Source organism: Lissotriton helveticus, chromosome 2_1 (assembly GCF_964261635.1).
Source record: "Lissotriton helveticus chromosome 2_1, aLisHel1.1, whole genome shotgun sequence".
NCBI lineage: Eukaryota > Metazoa > Chordata > Amphibia > Caudata > Salamandridae > Lissotriton > Lissotriton helveticus.
The window spans coordinates 304,086,569-304,109,197 of NC_136059.1; the positions used below are offsets into that span (position 1 = coordinate 304,086,569).

The following is a 22,629-nucleotide window of genomic DNA, read 5'->3' on the forward strand; positions in this document are numbered from 1 at the left end:
TGTTTTGGGCTCTTTTCGGTTCGTGTTTCACCCGTACCCTCGTCAGTATTGTCTCCTAATGTGTATCCCATCTATCATATCGAATCTCCGAAAACTATCGCTCGTCGTATCGACACACTTTGTCAACGACCCTTTCGGGGCCTACCTTTTCCATCCCCTTCAACTTCACTAGAGAATGACCTTCTGGTGATGGAACGTACATCTTTTCGCTTCTGCCCGAGTAGCCACATTAATTATTCCAGGACCGATCAACATCAGGTCTGTAACTTGTCTTTGCCTCCCGAACCCAGGAAAGAGGATTGTGAGACCTGCGCTCTTTTGGGTCTGAAAAGACTCTCCAGGACCGCCGGGCATGTTGACAGAGATGCAGCAAAGAGAATTCATAGAAACGTCCAACATATTCGGTCACCACAATGTCATGGAAGAGGAGCAAAAACTCCATGAAACCTCTGCAGCAGAGGAGGAGGCGTTCTCCTTTCGACTGTTCTGACTCAGAGCTCGAAATCGACCTTGAGATGCACGATGAATCACTGGGTCAGTGTACCATGAGTTCAGATACCCTTGCCTCTCCACCCAAAAGACATTCGGTTCCAACCGAACACAGGCCATGGTAGCCAACCAAAGATTGATTTGGCCACCCCAGCTTTGGGCTTGAAGCAGAAACATTAGGCAAAGCCTTCAACATTGACCACTTTGGCACGGACTCAGCTGTCTACATTAAGCTGAACAACTCCTCCTTCGGCACCAACCACTTCGGCACCGAAACACAAATTCTTCTTCATGACGAAACCTTCCTAACCGGCTCTGAAATCCCACCTTGATACTCCAGTGGACCCGATTCTTCACTAGTTGCAGGAGAAACTTGATGCCTGACAGAAGCAAATGCACATGCACCCTGAAACTGGGTCTGTTTTAGCCAAGACTCCGGTACCAACTCCACCAACAGCCAAGCACTAAATTTCCTTCGACAAAGGCATTGACTTACCGGTGCTATCCAAAAAGAGGACGTTAGACAAGGCCACTGGTCCTTTACCACTTACTCCACCATCTTCTTCTCCACCACCACCTCCAGTATCCTCCCTTCCCCACCTTGGATATCACACCTCAAGGGTCCCCACAATCAGTTACAGATGAACCTGGGATGGGAGATGATACATACTGTGTGACACCACAACCACTACCTCCTAATAATGGACTGCATACAACATTGACCCCAAGGGGACATAGATCCCTTTTTGTACCCTGCTAGGCTATTTCCTCTTGATGACTCTACCTTCTATCAGGAGCTCACCGCAGGGCTGCAGCTTAGCATGACGTTAATTACACAAAGAACCTCTTGTAAAGGACTTCCTTTTCGAAGCTCTCTCCACAACACACAAGGCAAACTAATATCTCCCTATGCTTAAAGGTATACAACAACATGTTGAAAACGTCTCCAAAGACCCTGCACGATCTAGGATCACCACTCCTAGGGTCGACAAAAAGTACAAAGGCTCTCCATCTGACAGAATTAACATCAAGGAACAAATTTCACCTGACTCAGTAGTTACCAATGCCCGTGAATGAACTAATTCCCAAGCTGCTGCTGATGCTCCACCTCCTGATAAAGAGAGCACATTAATTGATACCTCTCGGAAAAAGAATAGCTGCTCAGTCTGCCAATCATTGGCGTATTGTTACCTACATGATTGACTGCCATTATACTGTTTTCCACCCCTGAGGCGGAAGCCGGGGGCTCTTCAGCGTTCTTGCTGCCTTTGCTCTTTTAAAACACTACTGTCACGTAATTTTATTTCGCCGCACGTCTTCCAAGTAGATTACTTACTTGGAAGCGCTTTTAATTCAGCTGTCACCCTGCAAAATTCCCTCGTCGATCTCAGCGCAGCCGAGTAGGGGCTGGTGCTGAGACATAGAAACAGGGCTTTGCGCCACTGAAAGCCGCCACATTGAGAGGGGTAAGAGATTTGCAGCCTAGCTGCAGGACGCCTCCCACCCTCCTCAACATCCTATAAATTTCCTATGTCATCACGTCCGTGCAGCGGGCGGGCGCAGCGGGCGCGCCGAAGGCGCGCCAAAGGCAAGCCCGTCTGCGCCCGTCTGCGGCCGCACGGGACCAGGGGCCATAACTCCTGCCCCTCTATCAGGAAATTCAATAGGATACAGCGCTAGTGACCTGTTCAACTTAAGTCCACATGTTAAGACAGCATGCAACCATCTCTTTCATCCGCTGAAGCTGCCCTTTCAATGTCCGCATTGCCACTCTCATCCCAAAGCCATTCCTCTTGCAAGATCTCAGCATTCTTTCAAAATGCTCCTTCTCAATTGTAGATCTTTACCAAAGCACCAAATAGAATTATCATTGTTGCTTGATGAGCATTCCCCGGATATGGTGTTTCTCACCGAGACATGGCTAACCTCGTCATCGGAGCCTGATATAATACAGGGTTTCCCTCAAGGATACCGAATAGCTAGGTTAGATCGCCCCTCGGGTAAAGGAGGAGGTCTAGCAATAGTGTTCAAAGAAATTTACTCTTGCCGTTGTCTCCCTAGCCCCTTTCTAGATTGTGAAAGCATGTCTTTCAGTATGGAACTCTCGCCTAACATTAACTTTGCTGGTGCATTGATCTATCGCCCTCCGGGTCCGCTCAGACAGTTTGTACACTCGTTATCCTCGGCTGTTGCAGACCTAGCTTCCATCTCTGCCAATTATACATTATTGGGCGACTTAAACTTGCACTTTGAGGATTTCAGCGATCACACGGCGCAAGAGCTTATCGCCGATATGTCCGCTCTACAGTTACTGCAGCGCGTCCGATCCCCCACACACATTAAAGGACATTTGCTGGACCCTATATTCAGTAACTGCGCCGAGCTAGAGGTAGAACATCCTATCACACTACCATGGACGGACCATTGCTTAGTCCCTTTTACCTGGCACACGCATAAACCCCCCGCTTTGATGCCAGGATCATGGGACGCTAGAAACTGGTCCAAACTCCCTTTAGACAAATGGACAGATGAGCTACAAGCTACTATACCGGCGATTAGCGCAGATCCCTTGGTAGCTAATGAGGAATTCAATAATTGGATAACAAGTTCTCTGAATATCATACTCCCTACTAAGACAACTCGGGCTAAGAGATCCAGGACCTCGGCTCCTTGGTATTCGGAGGAGCTTAGGGTCACTAAACGCAAATGTAAAAGGCTAGAGAGGAAATGGTGTTTGGACTATACGGACCACGACAAAATTTTATATAGGAAATCAATCAGGGAGTACAAGACAGAAATAAAAAAAGCACAAACCCAGTACTACTCACACAAGATTTCTGAAGCTAGTTCTAATACTAAGGAGATCTACAGGATCGTAAAATGCCTTACTAAACACCCTCAGTCCTCTATAAACAGTGATGACTCACAAGTCCGATGCAACGAGCTAGCCGATTTCTTCTATAAAAAAGTGGATCTCATTTATTCATCTTTCCCAATCGCTGTTCCCTATGCCTCAGCTACCACCCAGGAACATCTTAAGCAAGACACAATAGACAATCTGCCACCTGTGTTGGATAAGTTTCCTCTGTTACACTTGGACCTCCTGGCCACTTTAACGGCACAGGTCAAAACAGGCTCTCCGAGTGATCCTGCCCCCCCGAGCTCCTTAAAAACAGTTAATCATATCATCCTCCCGGTCATCTTGGAGGTACTTAATACCTCAATTTCTACCAACATGGTTCCACCAGCTTGGAAACAGGCTAGGGTGAGGGCACTCGTAAAGAAACCTAATATGGACATGAATGATTTTAACAACTATCGTCCCATCTCCTTGCTCCCCTGGATCAGCAAGATATTGGAAAAATATATTAACAACCTTTTAACCAATTTCTTGGAAAATCATCAACTGCTCGATCCATCACAAACCGGTTTCCGCCCCAAACATGGGACAGAATCGGCTTTGTTGTCAGTTCTGGAAGAAACAAGGGGCATCCTAGATCGGGGAGGATCGGTGGCAGTCATCCTCCTCGATCGGAGTGCCGCTTTTGACACTGTGAACCACGAGATCTTGTTGCAGCGCCTCCATGATATCGGGATCCAAGGAGGAGCGCTGAAGTGGCTCAGGTCATTCTTGTCCAACAGAACATTTCAGGTTTTCGAGAAAAACATCACCTCCACCAGCAAACCGTTGGGCTGTGGAGTCCCGCTGGGCTCCTCGCTTAGCCCGACATTGTTCAATGTCTATATGAGGCCGCTGGCAGGTATCGTCCGCCCATATGGTATCAAGATCGTTACCTACGCGGACGATGCCCAGTTGGTGGTCTCTTTGACTCGGGCTGAGAATTCCTTGGCCACAGTGGACCTTGTTGGTTGTCTGAGCGAAGTGCACAGTTGGATGACCCTGTCTTGTCTCAAACTTAACGGGAGCAAGACAGAGGTTATGATACTTGGACGCTCAGCTCCATCCTCGCTGAATTCCATCTGGCCGGCGTGCCTGGGCTCCCCCCCAGTTCCAAAGGATACTATTAAGAGCCTGGGCATTTGGCTGGACAAGGATTTAACGGTAGACCACCAGGCTGTTAAGCTGTCGGCCACTTGCTTTGGTATTATTAGATTGCTGAGGAAGATCCTCCCCTTGCTACCTTTCCAGGCTAGGCAGATTGTTGTACAGGCACTGATCCATTCCAGGTTGGATTTTGGAAATGCTCTCTATTTGGGAGCCCCTGACTTCACTCTGCGGAAGCTACAAGTGATCCAAAATTGTGCAGCCCGAACTCTACTTCAAATTCCTCGTAGGTCCTCCGCTAGACCCGGACTGACAAAACTGCACTGGCTTCCTGTGAGAGACAGGATTGCTTTTAAATCCCTCTGTATTACCCATCAGTCATTTTGGTCAACTGGCCCTTTAATCACTCGTCCCCTAATTACCCCGTATCTCCCTAGCAGACAGCTGCGGTCGGCTAGTGCCTTCCTGGCTATGGTGCCCAAAGTCAACCGGGCTAGATCAGGAGGCCGTTCTTTTTCCTTGAACGCTGCTAAGCTATGGAACAGCCTACCCCTTCAACTAAGGTCTAACCCAGATCTGACTTCCTTTAGAAAACATCTGAAAACTTTTTTGTTTAATAAATAAATTTCCTTTTCTTTCTGTGTCAACAGGTTTTAATTTTCTGTTCAAATTTGCCGGCAATCCTAGCGCTTGGACGCCTCCGGGCAACTACTTCGCGCTTTATAAAACGCATTTTCATTTCATTTCATTTCATTTCACATGGTTTTATTGGCACAATATGACCGTTCCCACTGCAAGGAGATAGGAGAACGCCTCCAACACCTCCCAGAGGAACACAAAAAGAGCACATACGTTTTTCTGAGAGAAAGCTTTTTTTTTAAACTCATCTGTCTGCTGTTTGTTACATTCCGCAGATACTGCAGCTTAGGGAATTAATACATCTATTCTATTGCAATGCCATGCTTGCCAGCTTGGGCAATTGTCCAGATCCGGCAGATAAAGTGAAAAATCTGGGCATGACCCTTGACACCAAACTCACATTTGACACCCAAGCCAGTAAACTGGTTTCTTCAGTTTGGTTTATCTTGAAGACGATAAAAAAATTACTGCCTTACATACCAGATGAAACTCTAAAGACAGTGGTGAAGGCATTAGCACTGTCTAAGTTAGACTACAGGAATGCTTTATATGCTGGGGCCAGAGTACAGATTTTGTCCAAGTTACAACGCCTGCAGAACGCATCTGCAAGGCTGGTGCTTGGCACTCCCAAATATGAGCCAATTGCACTTAAATTGAAAACCATACATTGGCTTCCAATTACAAAAAGAGTACAATTCAAATCCCTGTGCCTGGCCTATAAAGCTGTTCAGGGATCAGGATCACAGTTCCTGAGAACCAAGCTGAAATTGTATGAACCTTCCAGACTACTCGGATCGAGCCAACTGAAACTAATTATGGTCCCGAAATTCAGACGGGCCAATTGGGGCGGAAGGAGCTTTTTCATACACACAGCTCGGGCCTTGAACCTGCTGCCACTCATAATAAAAAATAGCCCATCTCTGGGCTCTTTTAGGAAGGCAGTGAAAACTTGGCTTTTCACGGCGGCCTGTTAGGTTATCCGTCCCAGAGGCCTGCTGCCTGTTCAGGATGCCTGCCAGGCTATCCGTCCCCAGAGGCCTGCTGCCTGTCATAAGCGCCAAGACGCCTTTGGGCATTCGCGCGCTCTATAAATGGATAAATCAAATCAAATCATGCAGGGCTACGCATATCTGGTTTTCAACTATAAGTAAAACAAACACTATTAAATGTCCCTTTTGGCAGAGAACACCTTTTCAGCCCTCAGGTTGATGTAACTCTCGAAATAGAGAAAAAAGATAGTTAGCCAAGTCTATGGGTGTCATACAAACACCACACCCCTGTGGCTCCTTTAGCAGCTCCTTATATAGCGCTGGCTCCAAAATTACATCTACGGAAGCCTCTTCCTCATATCACTGGGGACAGAGTCACCATTCCTCGCCCCTAGGCTACTATAGGGGTTCATATAGAGTAAACAACACAAAAGGTAGAGGGGGAAGATTACAATAATTTCTCCCCACATGGCAATCCATTACATCGGACATTATCCAACATGGTTATTGTCTGGAGCTCATCACCATACCTCCAAATATTCCACCTCGCACTCACAGCCTTTCACACTAAAGACTACTCAAATCAAATTTAAATTCCTTCATTTCGGTCACAGAAGTGACCATAACAGTGCAGTAGATAAAATAAAATGCAATCCATTTCAAGTAAAAAATTAAAAAAAACATCACGGGGCAAAGCAATACGGTATATATTAGATTTTATTTTATTAAAGTACATCAAGGATAAACACAGGCAGATAAAACGACGAGGCCCTGGTTACAATGTTGAGGGTTACATGACCATAAAGGGGGGGGGGGGGGGGAATCTACTAATACAGCATTACGTGTCTCCTTTTGATGGAACATTTTTAAAACGAGCAGATGTTGATGCAGTTAGAGTGGGAGTCCAACAGGTGTAAATATTCTAGGGCGGCCATAGAGGTCCCTAGGCCCTGAAGTCTGACAATGTACAGCGGGTGTAACCTGCTAAATTCTTGGTAGAATTTACAAAAAAAAACAACTAACTGAAATGGTGTCAAAAGTATTCTTTCCAAAGAGGATTCGGTCCAGCCCAGGTATCGAGCCAGACCCATAGATCGCATGCTCCCTAACTGTGGCTTTAGAGAGTTCATTCACCTCTCTGTTTTGTCAATTTTCTTTGAACTATGTCTTAACTCTGGCCAAATCTTGTTTTACCATCCTCTCAGGCTGGAAGAAGAGGTAGGGTTCACCAAGATTTCAAAGCCCGGACTTGATGTACCCCCCACGAGTCTTCTTAACACCCTGTTTTGCTCGCCTTGAAGGGGCTTAGGGCTTGTATAGCCCTACAGGCCAGCACCATACAATAAGGTGAGCAGGCACTTTCTCTTGTAGATCTCCAGAAGGGGGGCCGTGTGTTTTTTCCCAATGCGACGACCAAATTGAAAATCAACTCAATAGATCTGGCAAATTTGCGTCGCACAGTGGAGATGCAAGGTCCCCTTTGAATCAAAGACTATGCCCAGGGAGGAAAACTTGGGTAAGGCTCACTGGGTGGCCTTCTATCTCAATACCCCTCATTTTAGTGTGCCCTAAATTGCATGTCATTGTAAAAGTTTTGGAACAGTCTGTAGCCAGAATCAAGAATTCCCATGAATATGAAAAAACCCATCAATTAATGTTTTCAGGCATCTGGGCGTCATAGCCAACAAAATCATGTTGCCAGCATAGAGCAGGAGGGGAACCTTTTTGCCAGTTGTGGTTGGAACGTTCACACCTCTGGTAGATAAGGCTGGGTTGAGGCTATTAGTATACAACAAAAATAGCAGGGAGGCTAAAACACACACCTGCCACACCCCTCATTCTATCTTAAATTCCTCCATCCTTTCCCTGGAGGAGCCATACCTGACTGAGGAAAAGGGGTCGTAATGAAGAGCTCTCAGGACCAGGGCTATCTAACCCCTGACCGATCACTGACTTGCAGAGCTTAGACCTTGCTATGCTGTCGAAAGCACAGGACAGGTACATGAAGGACAGGCACATGGAGCCCTGCTTGACGATGGTATGCTTTCTTATCAGTATGTGCAGGTTTAAACATTGCTCCAATGTGCCAAGCCCCTCTCGGAAACCATAGTGCAACTCAAACAGCACACCGGTGGCCCCCACCCACTCCATAATTCGATCCAGAACACTACGCAAACAGGAAGTTCAAGCTTTTTTTCTTAAAGTGGCTATAAAACCTGTCCCTCTACAACAACAGGTGTCAGGGGAATGTACTGTCTAATCCTCAAAAAGGATGGATCTTTGTGGCCAATCTTAGATCTATGGCCCTTAAATCATTACACACTGTCAGCCCTAGACTTAAACGAATTCTGCTTGCATATTCCAATACATCCAGCACATCACAAATACCTAAGATTTGTCATAGCAGGCCAACATTAGCAGCTCCCATTTGGATTGACTACTGCACCTCGAGCATTCACCAAATGCCTAGCAGTGGTAGCTGCACATTTATGCAGACATAAATCAATGTCTTCCTGTACCTTCCTCTGTATCACCAACACACTCAAAATACCACAAAACTGCTCCATCAGCTCAGCTTCACCATCAATTTCCACAAATCTAGTCTTAAGCCTCTACAGGTTCAACCTTATCTGGGGGCTATCCTAAACGCACAGGTGTGATTAGCGTATCCCAATACAATAAGAATCAAAAATGTCCAAACACTAATACCATGTTTCCAAGCCAATCATCTGTTGACAGTCAGACCTATCTTGCGCTTGCTGGTTATGATGGCGTCATGTATCGCCATAGTGTCACTGGCTAAACATGCGTCTGCTCTAGGAATGTCTAGCACAAAAGTGATCTCAGTCACAGGGTCAATTAAAGAATCTAGTGTTGAAAGACAGATGCACTCATCATTCTCTGCAGCTAGTGAATACAAACATCCTGTTAAAAGAGTGGCTTTTACTCAACCGTGTTCCCCACACCATCCTGAAAATGGCTGCATCACACAGGCTGGGGTGCTTGTTTACAGAATTTCACAGTCCAGGGTCTATGGGACACCAAACACCAGGGTCTCCACATTAACTTCCTAAAGCTTCAAGCTGTTTACCTAGCATTTACAGCTTTCCTACCTCACCAGATCGGTAAGGTTGTCTTAGTCCGGACAGACAATATGACAACCATGTGCTATTTACAAAAACAGTGGCGAGACGCATGCTCTACAGTCATCAGGCCTATCTCAGACCATTTGGTTTTGGGCTCTACATTACGGCATTCATCTGCGAGTGGAAAAGTGCCCTGAACATTTTGCCGACCTCCTAAGCAGGATGCAACAACAAGTCTGCCGGTGAAAACTCCACCCTAAAGTCCTCCTCCCTTACGACCACAAGTAGGGATTTTCACAAATCGATCTCTTCACAACTGCGGACAACGCAGAATGCCCCTGACTTCACCTCCAGGTTCCCACACCCACTATGCTAGGTCAATGCTCTGTGGATGAATTGGTTAGGGATATTTGCCTACGCTTTCCCGCCTCTCCCTCTTCTTACATTTATGGTTGAAGGCTCAGGCAAACATATCTCACACTCTTGCTAGTGGCTCTCACATGGACCCGGCAGCCCTGGTACACAACACTACTCGAACTATCAATTGTTCCCGACTAGAAGCTTCCCCTTAACCTGCACCTTCTCACTCAGAACCATGGAGAAGTCAGGCACCCAAATCCCAAGGAACTCAAACCAGCTATTTGGCTCCTGAGATCATAGAATTTGGCTGTCTCAATCTCCCACCTGAATGTATGACCAGTCTCAAAGAAGCTTGCAGGTCTTCTACTAGAACCTGCTATGCAGCTAAGTGGAAAAGACTTGTCTGTTACTGTCATAATAAAAGTATCAGTCCATTTAATGCTACAATACAAACAGTGTTGCCTTCTACATTAAAAACTCTCTGGTCTTGTATTCGCATTCATAATTTTACATCTAGTGTCAGTAGCTGCATATCTGCAAAAAAGACAACACCTGTCTTTGTTCAAAGTACCAGTCATCAAAGCCTTTATGAAAGATCTGAACACAATGATTCCATCCCGGATTGCACCCGCACCTACCTGGAATCTGAAACCTAGTTCTCACAAGACTTATAGGTCTACTATTTGAACCACCACATAACTGCTACCTTCAATTTATATCTTAGAAGGTCACTTTTTAAATGCCATTTTTTCACTCAGACGTATTTGCGAGCTCCAGGCACTAACCTTAGAAGAGCCTTTTCCAGCTCTACGTGATAGGGTGGTCCCTCGCAACAACTCAAAATTCATTCTAGAGGTAGTCTCTGATTTCCACCTTAATGAATCGGTTGAGTTACCTGTGTTACTTCCTCAACCAGACTCAATATCGAAAGGGCTCTCCATACATTAGATGTTAAAAGAGCCCTTATGCATGCATAGACCGAAATAAAGATTTTCTCAAAACAAAACATCTCTTTAATGCTTTTTCACCCCCTCATAAAGGAAAGCCCATTTCCAAATCAGGCATTGTCAACTGGATAGTTAAATCAATTCAAGCATGTTATGTTAAATCCAAAAGGACTTTACCTACACTCCCTAGAGTACAGGGTCTTCAATGGCTTTCCTGTGCCATATCCCACTAGCTGATTTACACAAAGCAGCAATATTGTCTACACCACACACTTTCACTAAACATTATTGTATGGATGTTCTAGCACCAACAAGCTAATGTATCTCAGGCAGTGTTGTGTAAACCCCTTTCAAACAATTGTAACACTCACAGGTTAGCCAATGCTTTGGAGGACACTGCTATACAGTATATGCAAAGCATGTGTATCTACAGCCGCACATGCCTCGAATGGATTATGTTACTTACCCTGTAAGCATCTGTACTTGGAAGGTAGTGCTGTAGATTCACATGCACCTACCCTCCTCCCCCGACACCTAGGAAAGTTGTAGTTCCTTTATCTTGTCATATGGATGGACAGCTCTTTACTCACACTTATATTACAGTCGTTTCTCACCCACCTGCGGTAAAACAATCCAACAATAAAGTTGATGCCCATGCACATTATCGATAAGAGGAGGAATCACTCTACCTCGTTACTCGAAAGACTTCTTCGAAGAAAAACATCTTGCACCCATCCAGACCCAACACTAGAAGGCAGGAGTGTGCAAAGCATATGAACCTACAGAACTACATGGCAAGAACAGATGCTTACAAGGTAAGTATTATCTTCCTTATTTGGGACAATTCCACTGGAGCAAAGACCTCCTGAGTTGATTTGTGAATTTAAATTCCCAGTCAGTTAGGCATGTTATTGTTGGAAAGCTGTACATTTAGACACTTAGGGATGAGAGTGATGTATTCAGAACGAACCTTGCAAAATTATATACATACTAACCAATGCCCATTACACTATTGCTCAATATTACTTTTTAGACAATGATAGGATTATTGAGCATTTTGTGTGAAAAAGAACCATCTGTTTAGACTACAGAGACTGCAGAAGCCAGCGATGGAAGGGACATACATATTGCCCAGCTTTAATAACTACTAAAATATTTGCCCAAATTTCAGTTTCACTTAGTCTGTCTGTAGAGCAAACACCAAGATGGGTAAAACTAGAGAGCGCTTTCTGCAAGCGCTGTTACTCATTCAAATAAAATATGGAATGTGCTGATTAAGAACTGATTTTAAAAAGCTGCATATCTGAGAGAACAGCACAAATAGCGGGCTGGTGTGTGGAAATGCGCTACCATTGAGAGGCTCTCCTTCAGGAAGAGAAACAAGGAGGGATGCTTTACTGTTAGATGGTCTTGTTTTCCTAATCAACATGCTAGCTGACTTCTGATGATGCAGGTTCATTTAGGAGATAATCTGTACTAAATCATTTCTATGAACCTTGATATCATGAAATCGTTTTTTCGATTGATTTTCGGAGTCAAAAGAAAACTTTGAATGTGGTTGTGTATGTTTGATTAGTTATCTAAAATTACTTAAATTTGCATTGTTAATCTTGTGCTGTCTTATATAGCAATTTAATTTCTAATTGGTCAGTTGTGTTCCTGTACGCTATAATTTGTTAAAAAAATGTATGTCTTGCTATAATAGTACAGAAATAGTACCGAAATCACCAATAAAGCGATAACCTGCTGGATGACTCCTCCCTAATGCCACCAGTGGTAATTTCTTCTTAGAAAATCTGTCCACCTCATACATTCATAAATATATACTTATTTACTTTGGACTTTTTTAAAAACTGTTTTATAAAATGAGCATCTTCAAAAAACAATCAAAAAGAGAATACATGTAATTAAATGAAATGTGTACTTCCAACTACCCAAATTTTAAAACAATACTGTTTTAAAATTTGGCATCTTCCCCAGCCAATAGAAGGCTTCTGATTTTTCCATAAATTCATAACTGTTTTTGTCACATTTAGCTGGTACATTACCAGAAAAGGTGTATTTACTTTCAAACTATTACTTCCACCCTTCAATATTTCCAAGACCACCGATTTTTGACAGATACATACTCTGTCTCTTTTAGTAAGTTTCTTCCTCCAGAACAGTTTGAGACGAGAAGAGGATAAACACTAAACTATTAGAAGATTACTTGGACACCAGTAGTCCTAATACAACCAGCTCTTTCACAGCTACATCATGTAAGGTACTGGGCCACATATTAGGATCCCCAATACTTGATACATATAAAAATGTCACCCACGTAGTGAATTTGTTCATATGCCTGGGAATACAATATATATCAGGACTCTAAAGCTCGTTTGAAATTGTCTTACACACTACAAAAAATTCAAACATAAAGACCGATCCTTTGAGTGGGTACTTAATCAGTTAGGGTGCCGTCTGACGAGCAATATCCCAAACACGAAACACATTTTTAACTTTACGTCAAACAACCATGCAACGTATTTACAACACTTCATATGATGCATTGTCGTAAGAGACAGGAAAAATACAATCACTCCCAAATACTGGGAAAAAGCTCCCAGGTTGCAAACTATAAGAGTTTGTTCTTGAAAAATAAAAAAATTTCAAAAGTATGGTGTATGTGGTCAAAACCGACAGTGGCTGTAAGCCAAACCTTTAGTACATTGGCGGTAACCACTGTGATGGTGGTTCCTTTCAATGTACAGAGATTACCGCTTGGCCGGTGGTCATTTCTAAATTTGCCCTGCAGAGTACCCTCGGATGGCGGAGGTAATGTCCTCCACCACAGCGGCTGGCACTACTCTGCCCACTAAAAACTCAGAATCATGCTCCAAACGTGACAGAGAGGGAAATTGACAACACGCCTACTGGCTAGTGTCTGTAGGTATCATTGGGTTGTTCTGTTGAAGCACATCATAAGATATGATGATTCTCCTAGGCTGGTACACTGCTCATTAGTAGTATTATGTATAATTCCCCCTTTGCATTCGGTTTTCAAAGGCTTCTAACTTTCTATATGTATATAGAAAATCTTATTATTATTGCATATTCCATTGTCCTGTTCTAACTTGCATTTTATCTTTCACAGGCTGTGCCCTACTCTCGAGAATTTAAACAGAAATATGACTACTTCAGGAAGAAATTAAAGAAACCCGTGAGTAAATATCTTATTTTTTTAATATATCTTTTTTAGTTGTCCACATAGGTCAATTACACATCAAACCTGTAATAGGACACACATTCAGTATTCTGCAAGATACAGCATAGTCAGATTACATTCACGGCTTGTATGGCAAGTAACATATTTGTAGTAAAAATGTTAGCCCTCTGACTATAGTCACCAAACTGTCTGTCTTCTAGTGGTTGTGCATCCTAAGCCCATTTGGCATCAACAGTCAAACCGTAAACTCAACTTTGCCCGTTATCCCTAATGTCCTCCAACTATATGCTCTGCAGCAGTCACAGCTTCTGTGGGTAGGGTAGGGGCAGGCCAATCATGGGAAACATCCCGGGCATGTGAGGCAGTGGAACTCCGTACTCAAGGTCATCCTGCACTCACTCCAATGGCCCTGAACTCAAATCCATTGGATAAGATATCAAGACATCAGTCACATCACACGCTACCAATCGCCCATCAATCAGAAGGTTCACAGAGTACTGAGGGATCACCATTACTGTTTGAGCTCTAGGAAACTAGCTACCGCCACCCCACAAAGACCAGCAAGAGGTCGTCTAGGCATTCCTCCATAGCATCCCTTAGTGCCACTCCTCCAGCCATTGACCAGCTTCTCATCTCAGTCCTCTACCTACTATGAGGTGGTCCGTGATGGCATTTTCAGTTGTGCGCTATGTCCCTTCGTGCCACCCTCAGTGGCAGGTCAAAAATGTGTTGCTTGGCTTACGCTCAGACTGTCTTTTGTACAAGCTAAGGAGGCAAATTTAGTCCGTACATTAGTGCCAGTGGTTTAGGGTACGCTCCAGGTCTCCTGCAACATAGAGCCAAAACCTTGCCACAATCTGGCCATCCATACTATGTGAAGAAAGTCCACGTCTGCTCATGCACATCTAAGACACCTCAGATCCTCCATTTGCAGCAATATGTTGAGTCAGTGAATAGTGAGATGCGTGCAGTATAAGTAAGTGAATTCCGTGCAGTTTAATCTAGTGTTGCACATGAAAGTATAGGTGAACAGGGCCATTCTTTACCTAGAAAGGGTCTGCCTATGATACTTTCTCACCTAGTTCTCATGAGCAGTAACATCAATTCTCATGGCTAATGCTGCCATATACAATCACAAGACCAAATGTTGGCCTTCTCTAGTAATCCACCGGAGGAGAGCCTGGGTAGGGGTCTCCGGTTCCATCTCCCCATACAAGTGACTCACTGCTCTAGCTATCGCCCTGGATGCCAGAAACTGTGTTTTTCCATCCTTGACTCCTCCAAGGATTGGAAGGAACCCTCCGCATAACAGTCTCTTATTGTCCCGATCCCCGCTTCTGCCCAGGACGACATGTGGCTGGCAGTAGAGCAGCCTCTGTGTATGTTGGCTAGCCCACCAGAGGCAATTCTGGGTCATAGAGCGCCTCTGGCCCCCCCTCCAGATCCGAAAAGCAGTGCGAAGAAGTCTAGGTGGGTGAGGTTATCTGGACTCGATCCCCAAAAAGCAGAGCTGACAGTACCCCTCTTCTGCGTGGATCGCCAAACTCTCTCAACTTTGCCTGCCCGTGTCCCACCAGCCATCGGATCAGCTACTTCAGTTGGGCCACATAATAGTAGAATTCATATTTGGGAACCGCCAAGCCACCCCCGGTCGACGACCTCTGAAGTATTCACGACAACACGCAGGGCGGCGGCCATCCCAGATCAATCTCTCTAATCAGTAATTGAGGAATCTAAACCAGGTTTTCGGTACCCATATTAGGAGATTAGCAAAATGAAATAAGATGCGCAGGAGTTTCACCATTTTAGTTCAATACGAGCCATGATGGGGAGCTGCAGAGACATCTAAAAAGTCACGCTGTTTATAAGGCCAGGCATCACTTTCCTGAGATAGCCCTCCCTAAGGTCAGTGTCTGTATGGTACACCTTGACCCCCAAATATTTAAACACTACGCATCTCCATTAGATCCCAACTCTCACTACCGCCGCCTGTGGTCTCTACAACCCACCGAGACTGGAAAAAGCACACTGATACCTGCCCAAAATCCTCCAGTAGGGTGACACACTGTGGTAACCCCGCTTTTGCATCTTTTAGATAGATAAGCATGTCGTCTGAATGAAGCAAGACCACATGCTCCCTATCCCAAAGGGGGAATCCCCATGCCTTTTTGCCTGAGCACACAGGGGAATGATTCCATCTCCAATGCGAACAGCATAGGGGCGAGGGGTATCCCTATCGAGAGTCCCGGCAACGTCAAAGGGGTCAGAAATGCGCCCTCCTGTTCGCGCCCGGGCCCAGAGTGCCCCATCTCTTCCAGCAGTCACCTAAGGACATCTTGGACATGACCACCTGTAGGTGCCCCAACCAGATAGTATCAAAGGCCTTTCGAATATCCATGGAAAACACCAGCGCCGCGGGAAATTGTGTTGTATCTGTCACCTCCGGGACATCAAACAGATGTCCGATGTTATTCTAGGTGCGGCAACAACACTATTTTGATCCTCTTATAATAGAGCAGAAAGATACGGTTGTATCCTACTAGCTAAGATTTAGTATTTTATAATCAAGATTCCAAAGCGAAAGAGGGCGATAGGATGCTACATCTGTGGCATCAACCAATGGCTAAGACATCAACACTATAAAAACTTCCCTGGTTGTTTATTAGGAAGTCGACCTTAATCCAAAGCTGCTGCATACATCATGATGTGGCGTGGAGCCAACTGCGTAGCATACATGTGATATAATTGCACTGGGAAGCCATCCGTAACAAGCATTTTGCCACCCGCCAGACTCTTAATTCCTGTCCTAACTTCTGGTTCCGATATGTGGGCACAGCATTTCTCATCCCTCTGCAGTGAGCTGCCAGAATGGTACTCTACTAAAATCAAGTCGAACTCCGTTTCAGGGATGAGGACACCTGGCTCATATAGAATTTTGTAGTGTGCTCTAAAAATGTCATGGATCTCCAGAGTATATAAGATCTCCAGTCGGTCTGCCCACCGTTGTAATAGGGGCCTCCTGACCTTCAGATCTGACCACCCAGGCCAACATTCGGCCCATCCACCTTCAGCATGCATGTGCACTAGATATTCTCATCTGCAGAGGGATTGGAGCCTCTCTGACACCTCTAGGTGGTGCTCTCGTGCCTCACGAAAAGTACGTTTAGCCTCAGAGTTCCCTGGAATCTCATATTCAAGGTTCTTGAGGGTATGGAGGTCCTTTCTGCCCGGACCTTTGGCGACCACCTTAAAGGCGTACTATTGAACATCAAAATGGGAGGCTGTTTATTTATTTGCCTAAAACATATTAAGTATTTGGTCACCAAGAAGGTTCTGGAATGTGGGTTCCCAAAGGTTAACCAGGGTTAAGCCTCCAAGCAGGGATGGCCGCCATGCACCCACCCCTGAGCGGATTATGATCAGATAATGTTCAACCCAAGTATTCCAACCTGGTAACCCCAGCCATCAGGTCCATCGTGCCCAGCACTCAAACAAGCTACATGTGCAGATCCTACATCGGAGAGTAAAAGGAAAATTCCCTCCAGCTGCCAGTGGGCTAGCCACTCACAAAATACCTGCTGCAATCTGTGCACAGGAGTATCAGCCAGTGAAGGTACTGATCTGTCCAGGTCTGTGTCCACCACACAATCAAAATCACCTCCAAGGAGTATTGAGACCTGTGGCTCTTAGGAAAGGACTTGGGACAGGACATTCAAGAAGGGTTCAAACCAACATCCCCCAAGCCAAGATCACGAGTTCCCTGTCGCAGGTAGTAGGCCCCTCCAATGCCTCTGAAGCCTGGGCACATCTCCTCTTGTTAGATGAGTCTCCTGATGGAAAACAATCTCTCTCCCACCACACATGTAGTCTAAGACCTTATAACGCTTACCAACAAAGCCCAGCCCGCAGACTTTCCAAGTCAGGAGGGAGAACAGCTTTAGTGTCTCCATGCCCACCCGTTCCCATCCCACCCTCCAGCCAAAGACTTCTTCAGAGGGTATTCATGCCAGAACAGGGCAACAGCAATGTGACGTAGGGGTCGGGGAAGGGAGGACTCAACCCAAAACGTGTAGTCCACAAGCTCTTTATTGCTAACTGAAAACAGAAGGGGCTTGGCCCAGGGCAAAGTCAATATACTCTCAAGGGTTCCTTATCGCCTGTAGGACGTCTTCTTCAGACAAGATGCACCTCAAGGTCACTTTTCTCTCTTCCTGTGGCTCCACGGCTCCGGATATCAACAGGGAGGAAAGAGACACAGGAGAGCCTCGTTAGTGGCGTGGACAGGGGACACGTAGGAAAGAGGGGAAGGGCAAGTGAGGGATCACCAGGTTCCACCACCGTGTGTACAGCTTCGCTATGAACAGTGCGTGCAGGGCCCCGTGGTTACCCTCGATCTATCCGGTCCCACCCCGTGCAGTAAACAACCCCTGTAGACGCCCTCGTACCTTGGTCAGCCACACTTCTCCCCTGGAAGTGTGGCAGGGCGGCTCGTGGGTCCGGTGGCCTCCTGGCTTGTCGCGTCTTTCCTCAGGTGTAACCGGCGACGTTGCTTCACTCCGTCCGTTGTCCTCTATGTCGGCGTCTTCCTCGCGGGTCGGCGTCTTCCCGTCAGGCAGCGCGCCAGGGTTCATGCCCAGCACTTCCTTATTCTCCGCAGGCCCTGCTGATAGGTCCGTTGGCGATGACGATGTTGCACCGGATAGGCTGACCGGCGGAAGAGACAGGGGACTCCCCCCTGACGTCAGAGCGGGGAGGGCCAACAGCGTAGGCAGCGAAGGAAACTCGGAGCCGCTCCAAGCCACATCACGGGGATCCTGCGGACGGGGCGGAAACGGACACAAGTTAGAAGGTATGTCCCGCCCGTCCAAGTCAGGGGACACGTCCTCGTGACACATCCCACCCCCAGGATTGACCCGATCGGGGGAAATAGGATAGCGGGACAAAAAGTCAACGTTCCCCTGCAGAGAACCCTTACGATGCCGGACATCAATCTGGAAAGGTTGCAGAGCTAGGAACCATCGAAGAATCCGATCGTTGGAACCCCTGTTACGCTGGAGCCAAGTCAAGGGGGCATGATCTGTATACAAAACAAAGGGCCTCCCCTCGAGATAGTACTTCAATTTGTCGACCCCCCACCTGACAGCCAGGCATTCCTTCTCGATGGTGGAATATGCCTGTTCCCGAGGAAATAGCTTGCGACTGATGAATAGGACAGGCCTTTCAACACCCTGCACATCCTCTTGGGAAAGGACGGCCCCTATGCCCACCCCAGAGGCATCGGTTTGAAGAATGAAGGGTTTGCTGAAGTCAGGGGACACAAGGACAGAAGAGGAAGTCAGAGCGTCCTTCAAAGCCTGGAAGGCGGACAAGTGGGCGGAAGAGGGAGGAGGCAAAGAGGAGGATCTGACCGTTTTACCGAGGAGATCTGTGAGGGGACCGGCCATGTGGGCAAACTGGGAAATGAAGCGGCGGTAATACCCCACCAACCCTAGGAAGGCCCTGAGTTCCTTTTTCGTGGAGGGGTAAGGCAAGGCCCTAATGGCTTCGAATTTTTCTGTCTGAGGCATGATACGGCCATCCCCAAGAAGATAGCCCAGGTACTTGACTTGCTGGAACGCTACTCTGGACTTCTTCGCATTTATATGGAGATTAGCCGCTTTTAGGCTAGACAGAATGTGTCTTAGATGGGTGATGTGTTCATCCCATGACTTACTGAACACGACAATGTCGTCCAAGTAGGCAGAAGCATAAGACAAGTGCGGGGCCAGTAGGGTGTCCATAGCCCTTTGGAACGTGGCAGGTGCCCCATGTAACCCGAAAGGCAGAACAGTGAAGTGATAGTGTCCCGAAGGGGTAGAGAAGGCTGTTTTTTCCCTGTCCTGTTCTGCCAATGGTATCTGCCAATAGCCCTTGGTGAGGTCTATGGTGGTGATGTAACGAGCCTCACCAAGGCGCTCCAGCAGTTCGTCAACCCGGGGTAAGGGGTATGCGTCCTGTTTGGAAACCCTGTTCACGGCCCTAAAATCAATGCAAAAACGGATGCTCCCGTCCGGTTTTGGGACTAATACCACCGGGGAGCACCAGTTGCTATGGGAGGGCACGATTATTCCTGCGTTCAGCATGTCCTGCACTTCTTTCTGGAAGGCAAGTCGTCTCGCTTCGGGGATTCGATAGGGTTTTTGTTTAACAACCACATTAGGAAGAGTGTCAATGTGATGTTCAGCTAGGTGCGTATGTCCCGGTCGATCAGAGAATATACCTGAAAAGGACATTAGAAGAGAACTGATTTCTTCCCTTTGTTCCGTGGACAGGTGTGGGTTAATAGGGGTATCTCCAACCGTATGGGTGTTATCTAGGATCGGAGACACAACATGGACGTCCTGGGGAGGCTTGCCCAACCACTTCTTAAGGATGTTAATGTGGTACATTTGAGTCTTTCCTCTTCCCAATTGAACGAGATACGTCGTTCGCCCTATTTTTCGGATGACTTTAAAGGGTCCTTGCCATTCCTTTCTCATTTTATGTGACGAGGAGGGTAATAAGATAAGAACCCAGTCGCCAACGTCAAGTATCCTCCACTTCTTACCTCTATCATAAAAGGCCTTCTGTTTGGTTTGGGCTATGGCCAGATGTTCATGTGCTAGCGTTCTGAGCTTGTGTAACCTGGTCTGTAGCTGGCGGGTATAATCTAGCAGAGCCTCAGCTTCCTGGGCTCCCTCGGCTTCCCAGCTATCTTTTGTTATTTCCAGGAGAGTCCTAGGGGCTCTTCCGAACAACATCTCGAATGGGGAAGTCCCTAGGCTAGACTGTTTCTGGCTACGGAGGACAAAGAGGGCAAGGGGTAGCAACTGATCCCAGTTCTTCCCGTCCCCAGACAGAAGTTTCTTCAGGGTGAGTTTTAGGGAGCCGTTGTATCGCTCGACCAATCCGTCTGTCTGGGGATGGTACACAGATGTTTTGATATGGGTGATGTTTAGCTGTCCACATACTTGTTGCATCAGACGGGAAACAAAAGGGGTGCCCTGGTCCGTAACGATTTCCCGGGGAAAACCCATACGGGAGAACACTTCCACGAGCCTCTGGGCTATGGCGGCTGAAGTGGCTGCCTTCAGGGGAAAGGCCTCTGGATAACGGGTTGCATAATCGACAAGGACAAGGGCATATTGATGACCTCGGGATGATTTGGGCAAAGGGCCGATAAGGTCCATTCCTATGCGATCGAACGGAACCCCTATGATGGGCATGGGAACCAGGGGTACAGGAGGAGGGGTGTAAGGATTACGTTTTTGGCAAATCCTACACTCCTGACAATATTTCTGGACTTGGGCGTAAACACCGGGCCAAAAGAAATGGCGTAAGATGGCTTGACTCGTCTTTTCAGCACCTGAGTGACCTGCCAATAGATGGGCATGGCCGAAGAACAAAATTTGATCGCGAAAGTCGCTCGGAACCAACAGTTGTGGTTCCGCACCCGCTTTGGCGATTCGGTACAGCAACCCGTTTTTCTCCACAAACGTAGGATAACTTTTGGTGGATGGATCTTTCCCGTCACGTGCTACCTGCCACGCGTTGGTGAAACTGGCATCATTCAACTGGGCTGTCCGGAAGTGGGTATCCCTAGCCCAGGGCTCGGATGCTAGGAGTGTATCTTGGGGAAGAGACAAGTGTTGGAGGACCTCAAGTAACAGAAGAGGAAAGGAGGGGTTGTCTGTTCCTATGATGATGGACTCAGGTAATCTGGACATAACCCCTAAGGTAACTTGTTGTCCCTTTCCAGATGGAGAGTATAAAGTGACTGATGCTATTGGGTATGCCTTCACGTCGCCATGTACGCAACGGATATGGACCTGTTTCCCCGGGATGAGGTCTGACGGTTCTACCAACTCTTCTCGTATCACTGACTGCTTGCACCCCGAATCCAACAAAGCCCTTATTTCTTTGCCGTTAAGGGAAACCCTTACATAGTACGTAGTGCCGGTTTCTTGTGCGTAAAGGATGGATCTGGGGGCGTAGCTCACGTCCATGGGTTCGTCTTCTTTGTCTTTCTTTCTCCTACAATACCGGGCTATATGTCCCCACTCCCCGCAGTCGTAACATTGAGGCCCTGTGTTTAGCTGTTCTGGCCTTTGGATTCGCACTCTAGGTGGTTCAGGTAGGGGCTTTATTGGTTTCTTGTCCGGTTTACTAGGAGGCATGGTTTTAGGTGGTCTCTCGGGTTCCCTCACATATGGTCTCCCTTGAGCCCTAGCATAACAGGTGGCCATCTCTATGGCATGGTCCAATGTTAGTCCTGCATGTTGTTTGAGCCACCTCTGTGTGCTGTACGGGAGCGCTTCAATAAACTGTTCAAGGTATATCTTATTCATAATGGCTTCTATGTTCCCATCCTGTGGCTTGAGCCACAGATCGGCGGCCTCTTTTAACTTGAAGAACAGTGTCTTGGGCAAATCCCCTGGGGACCCTTTTTCTTGTCGAAACCGAGTGCGATGGGTTTCCTCGTCCACGCCCAATCGGTCAAGGATATACTGCTTGACTACAGCATAGACAGCGGTGCCATCCCTGTTCACCGTTTGATAGGCCGCCTGTGCTTCCCCTATCAACAGGGGTGCTAAGTAGAACGGCCACCTCTCCCCCGGCCATGCACTGGCTCTTGCTGCCCTTTCAAAGTTCAGGAAAAAAGCCAGGGGGTCTTCCCCCGGGGTGAATTTTTGCAACGGAACCACCGTGCCTGGGGGTGGTGCGGTGGCCCTTCCTTGTCCAATGACAGTCATTAGCTGGGTCTGACCCTCAGCCAGTTTCAGAATATTCTCAGACTGGTTTTGGATGGCCATCGTGAAAGCGTTCCGGTCAGCTTCCATTTGGGTCAATATGTTTTCCATCCTGTATCGAACGGGAGGTTCTTCTACAG

At 46.7% G+C, this 22,629-nt stretch overlaps 1 protein-coding gene across 24 annotated transcripts in view; it reads left to right on the forward strand.

Moving 5' to 3' along the window:
• The window catches only part of NEDD4L (NEDD4 like E3 ubiquitin protein ligase), a 1,578,130-nt gene that overhangs the window by 1,331,949 nt on the left and 223,552 nt on the right, over positions 1–22,629 (forward strand). For all 24 annotated transcript variants that reach the window (XM_078674880.1, XM_078674887.1, XM_078674878.1 and 21 more), the window contains one exon: positions 13,650–13,715. In XM_078674880.1, the coding sequence (XP_078531006.1) occupies positions 13,650–13,715 (66 nt within the window). The remainder of the gene's footprint in view (positions 1–13,649; positions 13,716–22,629) is intronic.